The 13961-nt window shown below is 47.1% G+C and overlaps 1 protein-coding gene across 1 annotated transcript; it reads right to left on the reverse strand.

Annotated features, from left to right (window-relative positions):
- Positions 1–1360: 1360 nt before the first annotated feature.
- Positions 1361–12636, reverse strand: KCND1 (potassium voltage-gated channel subfamily D member 1; the record flags this gene model as incomplete). Its single annotated transcript, XM_080909611.1, has 6 exons — positions 1361–1598; positions 4732–4982; positions 5541–5639; positions 5722–5805; positions 5904–6066; positions 11516–12636. The coding sequence occupies 6 exons, from the start codon at positions 12634–12636 to the stop codon at positions 1361–1363; spliced, it is 1956 nt and encodes a 651-aa protein (XP_080765737.1).
- Between the last annotated feature and the right edge of the window lie 1325 nt (positions 12637–13961).

Below are 13961 nucleotides of genomic sequence, written 5' to 3' on the forward strand. Positions count from 1 at the left end.
AACTCTTTTCAAAGCACCCTCTTTCATTTCTCTATAATCCACATCTTCAAGAATATAGCACTAGCCACCCATCTACCCACACCAGTCCCTTCACTGTTGAAAGAAATTCAGACCATAGTGTTCTCAACCCCTCAGGCGAACCCAGCCCTCAAAGTCAATCCACAGAGTCATTAGACGTTCGGTCCACATCTCTCCTCTTAGGTTTTATTGACTGATGAAAACTTCATCTTTGTCAGCTGCCAGCATTAGAGGGACAGAGCTGGAGACAGGGAACCTGAGATGACGTGAGATTCAGTCTGAGAACATAGACCCAGAAGGTGACCCAAGAGGGAGAAGATAGTGTGCAAAGGAGTTACAGCAGAGAAGGAGGCGATATCTTCTATCTCTCCCGGGGGTCAGGAACAGCTCAGTCCTCTGCCCACACTACTTCTGGATTTCTGCCCAAGAATATGTAAACCAGCCCATGACCTCAACACCCAGCCCAGCTCTTGCTGGATGTTAGTCTCTTATCTCAGCAGGTCCAGACTCCAGACCAACCCAAGAAGAAAGCACATCAGAGAAGAGAGTAGTTAGATGTGGCCCATCTGATCAGAGCAGATGTATATGCTGCAGCACATTGGTCCAAGGCTTTGCATATTGATATGGCAGCAGCAGCGATCACTAGAGTTTGCTGGAGGCCCAGCAGAAGGCAGGTGGCAGGAACTCACTGCCAGCAGCTAGCCAGGGAAGGGGGTGGTAGTGTTTGTGCTATCTCTGTGTTGGGAGAAGCAGCCTGACCCCCTCAGCCAAAGCTTGAGAGTAGCAGGTCACTACAGAGGCCACAGCCCATTAAGCCAGCCCAGGGTTGCATTCCAAGCTTCCAAATCTGGGAAATGCTGGGCCTGTTAAAGGGCAAAACCTTGCCCCCTAGAGGCTAAATTAGAGTTGAGGGTTCTCTTCCCTGAACCCCCAAACTTGCGCAACACAACCAAAGAGAAGAGGAACTCTCAACTCTTGTCAGACCACACCTCAAATGTCAGACTATAGAAATCTTTAACCTGCCTCTGAGGGCCCAAGGGAAGAGGCATGCAAGAGGCCAGCTAGGAGAGAGAGGCCAGTCCCAGCATGCTGGGGCAAGGAGGCCAGGGACCTATGGAGTCCCGTGCTTCAAGCTCCCTTTAGAAAAACTGTCTGGACTGAGGGAAGTTCCTCATTCCCTACTCCCCCATCAGATGGGCCATTCCACAAAACTCCATTGCATAGTTCTTGTCTGGGGGCATAAGGAGTTCCCAGGTCTGCCCCTCTTTGCCTCCCCAAAATATGGCTTTGGAAAGGAGTTCCCAAGAATAAAGAAGGCCCTCTGAATGGGCAGGCCCATTCCTCACAGGGAGGAGATCTTGACAGTCTCAGGGAGGAGGCACGAAGTACCCAAGCTGGAGTTCCTGAGGGTGGTGTTGGTTGTGCCACCACTGCCTCCACCACCACCGGGGGAGGAAGGTTGACTCTCATCTGGTGTGTTGGCAGGAGGGGTGGGGATACTGATGATGGCGGCCACAAAGTCCCGGCTGTCACAGTTCAGGTCAAGGCTGTCATGGGGCTTGGCATTGAGGCTTGAGCGGCTGTGAACAGGGGTGGGGAAGACAAAATACTCTTAGAAAGCCATCTGGAGAATTGTCATACCATCTTCACATTAATTAAGCACCAACTGGGTCCCTTGCACTGTGCTATAAATTCTCTCCCTGCACCCTCAATTATGGTAAGGGAAGTGAATTCTGGAGTCAGCTATCTTAGGTTCAAACTGTGATCACTAAATCCCTTTTTTATTTGTAGCATAGAAATTAAAAAAAAAAAAATCCTTATCTCATTGGGTTGTTACAGAGACCAAATGAAATAATAAATGAGACAAAGTGCTTGAACATGGTATGCACACACACACACACACACACACAGTTTTGTGTGATGATGAAGATTAAATCCAGAGCCTCATCATGTTTGTCTATGTACACGTGCATTCCTGGTGGCCAAAGGAGGCCAGAACGGTTCATCAAATCACCTGAGACAGGAGTTAGGGGTGGTTATAGGTGCCAGGAATTGAACCCAGATCCTCTGCAAGAGCATGAGTAATATTTCTTTAAAAGATTTATTATATATATGATGTTCTGTCTGCATGTATGCCTGCACACCAGAAGGGGGCACCAGACCTCATGATAGATGGTTGTGAGCCACCATTGTGGTTGCTGGGAATTGAACTCAGGACCTCTGGAAGAGCAGTCTCTTAACCTGTGAACCATCTCTCCAGCCCCATAAGTAATATTTATCTACTTATTTATTTGTTTATTTTGTTTCTTTGAGACAGGGTTTCTCTATGTAGCCCTGGCTGTCCTGGGGCCAGCTTCATAGACCAGATTGGCCTTAAACTCACAGAGATCCACCTGCGTCTGCCTCTCAAGGGCTGGGACAAAAGGCATGCACCACCACTGCCCTGCCCAGTCAGTAAGTACTCTATAAGCACAGAGTCGTTTCCCCAGTCCCTCTTGTTATCTTTAACAATGCCAAATTACACAAGAGTCCCATACTAGCAAAAGGTAATGGTGCCACCCACCAGAAATTCTGGCGATCAAGAGCCTAAGGTAGACAGATCCTGACTCTGAGGCCATCTTAGGCTACATAGTGAGACTCTATTTCAAAAACAAACCAAAAAGTTTAAAAGTCTACACTAGCCAGGCAATGGTGGCCCATGCCTTTAATCCCAGCGCTCTGGAGGCAGAGGCAGGTGCATCTTTGAATGTAAAGCCACCCTGGTCAACAGAGTGAGTTCCAAAATAGCCAAGGTTACACACAGAGAAACCCCTGCGGGGGTTAGGGGGGTGTGGAGAAGGTCGACACTAGGACTTTCCTTCCTGATTGTCTACCTTTCGGTTTTCCCCGCACTTTCACTTCTATGCAAAGTAGTTTCCTTGCCAGATTTCCGGTGTACTCGGCTGGACTTTTGCATGGGCTAAACACTATCAGGTAGACTCTTCCTCTAGTTACGTATCTGTATGTATGGCTCACCCCCTTGCCTCCTTCAGACATGGACTCAGACACCATCTCAGACAAGCTTTTCTTTTCTTTAAAAAAAAGGAGTTTTTAAGGCTTATTTTGTGAAGCTGGAACTTCTAGTTTCTCTAGTCAAGTGGTGGGTTTCTGGGACACACAGGTGAAAGGGTGTCTTGCTAATGAAAACACGGGAAAGAATGTTGTCCTGAAGCGGACTCAGGTGAAAGGATGTTTTGATATAGCAAACACCTGAACAGACTCAATGACGGAGCAGAAATATGACCTCACAGACAGTGGGAGACAGCCTTGGTTTGGTCTGCTCCAACTCGGTTTTCTCTAACAAAATGCAGGTATTGGTTTGCCTTAATAGCCTTGTTGAGCTCAACTTGTGGTAATGCCACCATTGAGAGAAACTCCAGAACTGCTTGTGAGGTTCCTGAGGCAGGTTGCCGCTTCCCGAGGCCTTGCCTCTCAAGCTAATTGGTGATTCCTGGCAGTTTCTTCAGGATTGACCTGTAGCTGCTGGTCTGTGCCTGGTGTCTGCATGCCTACGGGACTGGGCTGCAGCTGCTGAATCATATTTGGTGTTTGCTACGAGACTGGACTGCTGAGAAAGAAGATGAAGTTCTTTCTCAGAAGAACGCCATACATGGGTTCTGGGAATCAACCTTAGGTCCTCTTCAAGAGCAACAAGTGCTCTTATCCACTGAGCCATCTCACCAGCTCTAGAAAAGCTTTTCTTGACCACACTACAACTGCATCTGGCTACACATTTGTGAGAGCCTAGGTTCCATTCCCAGTACGATATTTACTTTTTTGAACTAGGTCTCACTAATAGAGCTCTGGCTGGCCTTGAACTCACAGATCTCAGGGTGCCTTTTCCTCCTGAGTACTGGGAATAAAGGTTTGTGCCACTACAGACCCAACCTGAAAAGAATTTTTAAGAGAAAAGCTGAGGCTAGAGAAATGGCCTGTCGGTTGAGTACTGTGAGGACCCACAATTGGTTCTTGATACCCACGTCAGGTAGCTCACAACCTCCCATAAACAAGAGCACCTGGGGATCTGAAGCCTGAGGCTTCCCTGGGTAACTGCACTACATGCACATACTCACACAGAGGTACATAATTAAAAATGAATCTAAGACTAACCCCTGTATTATCCTCTGCTCAGTACTCTCTGGCCTTTGTTCCCGATTTCTTTATCACTGCCATACTTACAAATGGCTGACCCAGCATGCAGTCTGGATTTGTTTGTTTTCCTATTATATGTAAGTTTCAGGACGCAAGGATCCACCCTCTCTCCTAAGCCAGTGTGTGTATTGGTGGGGGGTGATTAAAACCTAAGGCTTCCAGCACACTTAGCAAATATTCTAGCACTGACTGACATCCCCAGTTCAAGTGATTCTCCTGCCGTAGCTTCCTGACTCCTTAGGGCTATATGCTCTTATTGCTACTCAGTAAGTATCCAAAAGAATGAATGAAGGGCAGATGGCAGTAATGAGTTTGAGGCCAACTTGGTCTTAAAGCAAGACCCTATCTTAGAAGATTTTGAAAAAAAAAAGAGGAGTTCCCAAGACAAACTAAAGGTCCTTCTTGCACAGAGAAATCTGGGGTTGGACTTGACTTGTTAGGCCTACATTCACCCAATCTCAAACCCATAATCCGAATTCTGTATTTCCTAACCATGGTCAAACAGGCGAGCTGGGTACTTACCTCTGAGGAACAGGGCTCCTCCGAAGACCTGCTAGTGTGTCTAGCTCTTGCATGCTGCCTCGGCTGACAGAGGCAGTGGAGTTGGCGAGGCGGATGGCTCTGCGTTTGACTCTTCTAGAACAGCAAGATGAGAAGAGGCTCCCGGGCCCCATTGGCTGCGATGATACTGAGGTACTGCGGCTGGTGCGACCACCCAGTGAGACAGCTCCAAGGGCCTCACTGAAAGTTAGCTCGTCTGTGAACTCATGACACTGTGGGCAGAAAGGAAGCAGGAATCACAGGGTACCCCCATCATGGAAGCTAGTACAACGCCCAGGCCTTTGCTTAAGAAAAGTGGCTCTCCCTCCTGCTTCCTTGCCCATCCTAGAAGCCACTTTTGCTTCTTTGTTTTGTTTTGTTTGAGATGAGGTGCAAACTATGTAGCCTTGGCTGGCCTAAAATTCACCATATAGACTAGGCTGGCCTAGAACACATAGAGATACAGAGGTCTCTGCCATGAGACTTAACTTCTTGGTCTAGAGATGGCTCAGCAGTTAAGAGCACTGACTGTTCTTCCAGAGGCCCAGCAACCACACGGTGGCTCACAACCATCTGTAATGGGATCTGATGACCACTTCTGGTGTGTCTGAAGACAGCTACAATGTACTCATATACATAATTTTTTTTTAATTACAAGACTCAACCTCTTGAAGTAAGTATCATGTGATCTCTACAATTAAGCGCTATGGCTTCCGTCTCAGTGAGGGAAAAGGCTTGGTGTCAGCCAGACCTCCTCTGCCCTGCCAATGCAGCCTTTTGCTTGGCCTCACCGTAGTCTTCTCCAAACAATGCAGCAGATGGTGATGCTGTTGTTCAAAAGCAGAGCGGCTCCTAACGCAAAGCATCTGTCCCTCCCCACTGCCACTGTCCTGGAACAGACAGCAGAAAACAAGCAATGAGCACCTTCCCCTCTTATCTCTGCTCACCACCCCCATAAAGGCCAATCCCCACCTCAAGGCCCCCATTTTGCTTATACTGCAGGAAAGCGTTGGTGGTACCGCTCTTTGCCAACCGGATTCGTGCCAGGCGCACCTTCTACAGAGAGGAGACAAAAGGTTAGATAGGTGAGCCCAGGAGCAAGACAGGCTTAGGTTGTAAGGAATGTCAGTGCTCAGAAGGGGAGATATAGTTACCTGCTGTGCGCGGCGCTTGTCAGCACGCTGGTTCTGGTGGTAGATGCGGCTGAAGTTGGACACAATGACTGGTACAGGCAAGGCGATGACCAGGACACCGCTAAGTGAGCAGATGGACCCGAAAATTTTGCCTGCAATGGTGCTAGGCACCATGTCTCCATACCTGAGAAAGACAGAAAGCACGCCAAGCTTAGAAGAGGTATGTGGTACCCCTGCTCCACCCACCCCCTCCTGAAGTGCTCAGCACACTCTGGCAAACAGACTTTCTGAACTTCAGCTTCCTTCTTTCTCTCTGTCTTTTCTTTCTCTCTCTTCCTTCTTTCCTTTCTTCCTACCTTTCTTCTAAAGTTTTATTATATGTGCATGAGTGTTTTTGCCTACATGTAAGTATGTGTATCACATGGATGCCGCGTGCTTGAGTAGGCCAGAAGTGAGCATCAGCGTCACTGGAACCGAACTATGGTTGTGAGCCACCATGTAGGTGCTGGAGGGGAAATCTGGGTCCTTTGTAAGAACAGTAAATGCTCTTAACCACGAAGCCATCATCCCAAACTCCAGTTCCTTTCTTCCTAAAGATTTATTCATATATTTGTATGTGTGTGAGTGTTTTCACATATATATACATATATACATACATATATATACATACACACACACACACACACACACACACACACATATATTTAAATGCATCTTGTCTGGTTGCTCAAGGAGGCCAGAAGAAGGTGTCCTATCCTTGGGAACTGGGGCTACAGACAGTTGTAATGCATCATGTGAAAGTCCTGGAAATTGAGCCCAGGTTCTTTGAAAATGAAGCCGGAGCTCTTAACCTCTGAGCCATTTTTTAAATATTTATTTATTATAAGTACACTGTCACTGTCTTCAGACACCAGAAGAGAGCATCAGATCCCATTACAGGTGGTTGTGAGCCACCATGTGGTTGCTGAGAATTGAACTCAGGACCTCTGGAAGAGTAGTCAGTGCTCTTAACCTCTGAGCCATCCCCCAGCCCCCCCCCCCTTTTTTTCCTCTGAGCCAATTTATGTAACACCAGCTTCAGTTTGTTACACTGAACAATTTAGAGAAGTGGTGCTGTGGAATTCCACAACAAAAGACACAATGTGGAGATTGACCTCTCTAGTCCCTTGCAGTGGCCGTCAAATGAGAAACGGGGCTGCCCTCAGTGTCGACATCTGCTGCCCCTATCTAAGCATTGGGCATCATTGTTAGATGGAAATCTACAAACACCAAGCAAAACAGAAAACAAGAAATAAAGACTGGGGAGAGTCCTACCACTACAGGTCAGATAAGAGGTTCTGTATTCCAGGAGTATTCTCTACATTTTCTAGGAAGAAGTTTATTTTATTTTGTTTTTTACTCTTTTTGAGACAGGGTCTCTCTGTTTGGTCTTTGCTGTTCTGGAATTCTCTTGGTAGACCAGGCTGGCTTCAAACTCACAGAGATCTGCTTATCCCCGTCTCCAGGGTGCTGAAACTAAAGGCCTCTGCCACCACTGACTAGCTTTCTTTTGGTAGATCAGGCTGGCCTTGAACTCACAGAGATCTGCCTGTCCCTGTCTCTTGTCTCTTGAGAGGAAGGACCCTTCCTCCCAGAAGAAGCCTTGAATGTGTCCTCCTATGAAAGATAGGGAACCTCAAAACTACCCTGCCTTCCTCCAAGCCACCCTTATCTGATGGAGATGAAGTAGAACCAACAGCTTACTGGCTTGTTTCGTAAAGGAGGAAAACAAAGCTCAGAGAGTTGCCACAGTTGATTTGATCAGGAACAAACGAGGTGCTTAATTCACCAGGTGCTGGAGATTGAACAGGGAGCTTTATGGATGCTAGGCAGGCATTCCATTGGTTGAACTTTATCTCCAGAGCTTTTCATTTGGTTAAGCATTCGGTACTCTGCTCCAATGCCTCTATAACTTGAACATTTCTAGCTATGTGATAAGTCATCTTGGACCAAGTCTCACTTATGAGGCATGAGCACCTACTGTCACAGTTGTTCTGAGGACTGCATGTGGCAAAAGACATTATCTACTGCCGACTCAACTGTTAGGAGTCAAGATTTATTGATTTGATCCAAACATGAACTTTCAATCAAAATTAATCACTATTAGGGCAAGGACCAAATTCAGTCATTCATTGTACAGATACTGAATAGCAACAGCCTACATAATTCTAGCGAAAGAAATTAAGAGAAGAATCCCAGCATCTGCTCCACACAGTATCTTTATAAACACTGTAAGGAGGCTGGGGAGATGGTTCAGTCAGTAAAATACCGGCTGTTCATGGAAGCATCAGGACCCGAGCTCAAATCTCTAGAACCAATATAAAACACCGTATCGGGCATGTGCCCATAATCCCAGCCCTGGAGGGCAGAGATCAGATTAGCCCTGGAGCTCAGCCAATCTAGCTAAATGGATGAGCTTCTGTCTCAATGAGAGACCCATCTCAAAATATAAAAGTAGCAGAGTGCGGTGGCACACACCTTTAGTCCAAGCACTTGGGAGGCAGAGGCATGTGGATCTCTATGAGTTCAGGATCAGCATGGTCTACACAGCAAGTTTCAGGCCAGTTAAGGTTACACAGTTGAAAGCATGTGTTGTCAAAAAATCTATACAACAGGGACCAACAAAAAGTCCCAGCTGCAAAGAGCTTACCTTGCAAGGCTGACAACCCGAATTAAATCCTTAGAGTCCAGGTAAAGATAGGAGAGAACCAACTCTATGAAGTTGTCCTCTGACCTCCACATGCCTGCTATTACATGTACATACAGATACTCATACACCATACATACATACATATGTACAATAATAACTTAGAAATACATACAGATTAAATGTATACATGCGCAGGTGCACACACACATGGGTGCACACACACTGGTGCACACACATGGGTACACACACATACACATACAGATGCATACACACACACACACACACACACACACACACACACACGGGTGTACACACATCATGACAGACAGAGAGGAAGCTGTGAATTGTGGCACAAGGCTAGAATCCTGTTGAGAAGGATTCAAAATTTAAATATAACTCCTTACATATTTTTAAAGATAGGGTCATGCTGCGTAGCCTCTCTGGTCTGAAACTTGTCTCCCAGCATTTGGGAGACAGAGGCAGGAAAAAGATTTATATAAATCTGAGGCAAGCTTGGTGTACAAATTGAGCTTCTGCCACAAAACCAAACACTATGTACTGGAGCTAGGACAGAGCCTGTGGATACTGTGGTGAGACTTTGGGTTTAGTCTCCAATAATGGCCTCCCCTAACAAGAAAAGAACATCATAAGATGCTTGATTCCAGCTGCTGCATCTCTCTCAAATGTTTCCTCTCAGGGATCAGCAGTAAAAATTAATACGTACTTAGCCAGGTGGGTTCCCTAGGCCTGGAATCCCAGTACTCAGAAAGTAGAGGCAGGAGGATGGCGAGGTCAAAGGCAGCTTGGTCTTCTTAGGAAGAATCTATCTCAATGAAAAGAAAAGTAATGCTAAAAATAGTTTCCTGAAAACATCAAGAATCCCAAAGTCCCAAAGGCAATGCTCACATAGCAGACAATTCTAGAAGGTTGACAGACTTGACACGCACATCCTAAAATGTAAATATATATATATATATATATATATATATATATATATATATATATATATATGATAGGAAACTGATGTCTGTGTATTCTGTGCCAGAAGCATTCAGAGAACTCACATGGTATCACTGAATCTTCTTAAAGTGATCCTTTCCCCCTTTACAAAGAGGAATCTAATACAGTGCCTTCTGCCTATAACCCAAGTAGAGTTAGGCTGCTGATTGCTTTTGAGTCTGAGGCCACCTTGGACTAAAAGAGAAGCCTGGGCTACATAATGTAACACTGTCTCAAAGAAAGGAGAAGAAACTGGGACCCTGAGGAAGTGGGAAGAGAAAAAGTGACAAAGATCCTGAAATCTGACCCAGAAATATCAAGGCATGGTCAGCGCTGAGAAGGATTCAAAACTTTAAATATAACTCCTTACATGTTTTGTAAATAGGGTCATGCTATGTAACCTCACTGGTCTGGAACTTGCTCTGTAGTCCAGGCTAGCCTCAAATTGACAGAGATCTGCCTGCCTCTGACATTTAAATGCTAGGGTTAAAAATATATCATCATACCTCCTGGCTTGTCTAATTTATCTATTTATTTATTTATTAAAGATTTATTTATTATATATGAGTACACTGTATCTGTCAGACACACCAGAAGAGGGCATCAGATCCCATTACAGATGGTTGTGAGCCACCATGTGGGTGCTGGGAATGGAACTCAGTGTTCTTAGCCACTGAGCCATCTCTCCAGCCCTGTCTAATTTATTTTTTTAATATGGGGTCTTGATGTATAGTTCTAGCTGACCTAGAACTCGATATGTAGACCAGGCTAGCCTTGAACTCCCAGAGATGCCACCTACCTCTGCTCCTAGGGTGCTGGGATTATAGGTGTGTTACACCAACCAAGCTAATTTTTTTAATATTGATTTACTTTATGTGTCTGAGTGTTTTGCTTACATGTACATGTGTGCACTACATGTATTCAGTGCCCAAGGAGGGTCAGAAAAGGGTATTGAAATGGAATTTCAGATGGTTGTGAGTTGCCATGTGGGTGCTGGGAACCAAATCTGGGTCCTCTGCAAAAGCAAGTTTTCTTAACTAGTGAGCATCTCTATAGCCCCTACATTTCAGTTTAAGAGATTTATTTTGCCAGGCATAGAGGCAACGTACCTTTGATCCCAGCACTTTGGAGGGAGAGGCAGGCAGATTTCAATGAGTTCAAGGCCAGTCAGGTCTACATAACAAGTCCCAGGTCAGCCAAGGTTGCATAGTAAAATTCTGTCTCAAAAAACCTAAAAACTAAAACAATAAAAAGATTATTTTTTTTCTTATTATGTGCAATTATGTATATTATATAGCTGTAAACAGATATGTGCAGATGCCTGGAAGGCCAAAGACTTCAGATCCCCAGGAACTAGAATTATAGGCAGTTATGAGCCATCTAACTTGGACGCTGAGAACCAAATTTGGATCCTCTGCAGAAGCAGTGTGTACTAGTGAGCCATTTCTCCAATCCCAGCTGTCTATATGTTTTACAGATTAACAAACTGGACCTCAAAAGAAGATAAAGGAGCCAACCATGCTGATATATATCTGTGATCCCAGCAATGGGAAAGTGGAGGCAGGGGGATAATATGTTTGACCCTAGCCCAGACTATACATAGCATGATAAACTTGTATCCAAAAAGGGGTGGCAGAAGCTGGGAGGTGGTGGTGCATGCCTTTAATCCCAGCATTTGGGAGACAGAGGCAGGTAGATCTGTGAGTTCGAGGCCAGCCTGGTCTACAGACATAGTTCCAAGAGAGGTGGGGCTACCCAGAGAAATCCCATCTAGAAAAATCAACAGTAACAAAACAAAATCCAAAGCAAACAGAAAGAGGGACAGCAGGCAGAGGAAGAGCATGTGCTTTGCACAGATGACGCTCTGGGTATGATATTCCAGTTCTAACCTTAACGTTACAGAAAGAGTATGTTGGCCAGCTCCCAACTCAAGGTCTGCACTTACCCAAGTGTGGTCATGGTGACAATGGTATACCAGAAGGCAGCAGGGATGCTTGTGAAGTTGGTCTTGCTGGTGCCCTTCTCAGCATAGAACATGACAGTGGCAAAGATGATGATAGCCATAGTGAGAGAAAAGAGGAGAAAGCCTAGCTCTGAGGCACAGCTCTTGAGGGTGTAGCCCAGAATCCGCAAGCCCTGGGAGTGCCTGGAGAACTTGAAGATTCGGAAGACCCGAAACACACGGAGAGTGACAAAGGCACCAGAGACATCATCATTCTTGGGCACGAAAAGCCCAATGTAGTAGGGCAGGATGGCCACCACATCGATGAGGCTCATCACACTGCGCAGGAAGCGGCAACGGCTGGGTGCTGCGAAGAGCCGCAGAAGGTATTCCCCGGTGAATATGAGTACGCAGGCGGTGTCCATACAGAAGAAGGCCGTAGGGAAGCGGTCACCACACGGCTGCTCTTTTGAGGGCCACCGTGCAGGACCGCGGCATGGGATGGTCTCCACCACGTTGGCAATGACTGACACAGCTATGAAGAAGCCAGTCACATAGTAAAAGACCAGCGCTGCAGTGCTTGTGTGTGGGTTTTCAAAGGCCCTCCAGAGTCGCTGTCTCAGGGAGCTACCTGCTGGAAGGGCTGGACCTTCCCCAGCCTGCTCGGCCTCCTCATCCTCTGCCAGGCGCTCTGCATTCTCCTTCTTGCGATCCCTATACTCTTCAAGACAGCAGTCACCAACAAGCTCTGGGACTAAGCCATAAAAGGCTAGCTCCTCATCAAAGGCCTGGATGCACTCCTGCCTGGGGCAGTGTAGCCGGCCTGTGCGATAAAAGTTCAGCACGTGCCGGAACATGTCTGGGTCACGATCAAAGAAGTACTCGCCAGATTCAGCATCATAGAAGAATTCCTTCTCTGAGCTGCCCAGCAATGTGTCTGGGTAGCGATCCAGTGTGTTTTTCCAGGTCTCAAAGCGCCGACCACTCACATTCACCACCAGAACCTCATCCCCTCGGGATGCCTTCACTTCTGGTGCAGGGGGTAGGGGCTGCTGGGCTAAGGGCAGCCAGCCCACTGCTGCAGCCCTTGCAAATGGTAGCCATGTGGCCACACCTGCCGCCATCCTGTAGTTCCCCAGGCCCACGGAGACTTGGGGATGTTATGTTTAGGAGAATGTGGCTATCTCCAGGATGGTAGAGAAGGGAGAGAGGGGAGGGGGGAGAGACAGAGGAGGAGGAACTAGAAAGAAAGACAGGAGCTTGGGGGATATTTGGGAGGTTTCTAAGGGACTGAGAAGGGGTTAACGTACCAGAGGAAGTAAGAAGGTCCTCAGGTCTAGAAAGACTGAGATGATTCTAGAGGGACTCAACACATTCCTGAGAGATGTCTGAGAGTGTCCAGAAGGACCACAAAATAGGTTGGGAGTTGTTCACTCTCAGGAGTTCCCAGTAAAGAAGGGCCTGTAATCCCTCAGTTGGGTTGGAGAGGAGACAGGTAGGGGCATTCAGGGTAGTGAAGATGGAACCGGAGCTGTTGGAAGGAGACGGAAGGGCTGTCCACACCCAGAAGACTTACAGGAAAAGATCCCTGGGTCAGAGCCCCCTTGGAGATCACAAAAGGGGACTGGAACATCTCAAGGGTAGCTATAGAGAGCCAGGAGGTTGTAAAGATGCGAAGTGACTAGCACTGCCAAGAATAGCCTGGAGGGTGTTATCTACAATCTACAAGAGATCTAGGGAAGGCAGGAGAGGTAAGGATTGGGGCGGGGATATCTGAAGTGGTATATGGGACTGGCTTAGTTTTTAAGAGGCTGGGAGACAGCAGGCAGAGAGGTTACCTGGAGGGGCTCAGGAAGCCTGGTCCACATCTGAAGAGCTCTAGGTGAGAACGAGGGAGTCTAGGGAATCCCAAAGGGACGGTACTCAACTGTACTGAAGTTGGGTATAGCCCCCTAAGCACACAAAGAAAACTCAAAAAGACTATGCTAAGAGGTAGGGGGTTCCCTCAAAATAGGTTGGAGAGGGGGCGGGGTATTGGAAGAAAGTTGGGTGTGTCTTCCGGGAGAGGGGTTGTTGAACCTTGCAGGATGCTGGTAGAGAAGACCAGAAGGCTGGGTCCCACCGTTGAGCGCAGGTCTGAGGTAAACATACACGAGGAGCTGGCAGTGTGTGCCCAGTCACAGCAGTAGCAGCAGCGGGAGCAGCAGCAATAACAGCAGCAGTAGCAGCAGCAGGAGGAAGAGAGCAGCCACGGCCAGGCCTAGGAGGGAAAGGTGGCACAAGCGGGGGCGGGGTGGGAGACAGGGGGAGGAGGCTTCTGGGTCCTTGGAAGGAGGCTCTGGAAGGACAAGGTCCGGTGGGACCCCTGGAGACTCCAAGATGGACTAGGGCATGGGGACCGGACCAGGAAAAGACAAGGACAGAGCTATTGATGGTCCCCTTCCCCTTC

The sequence above is a fragment of the Micromys minutus genome (genome assembly GCF_963924665.1).
Source record: "Micromys minutus genome assembly, chromosome: X".
Lineage (NCBI taxonomy): Eukaryota > Metazoa > Chordata > Mammalia > Rodentia > Muridae > Micromys > Micromys minutus.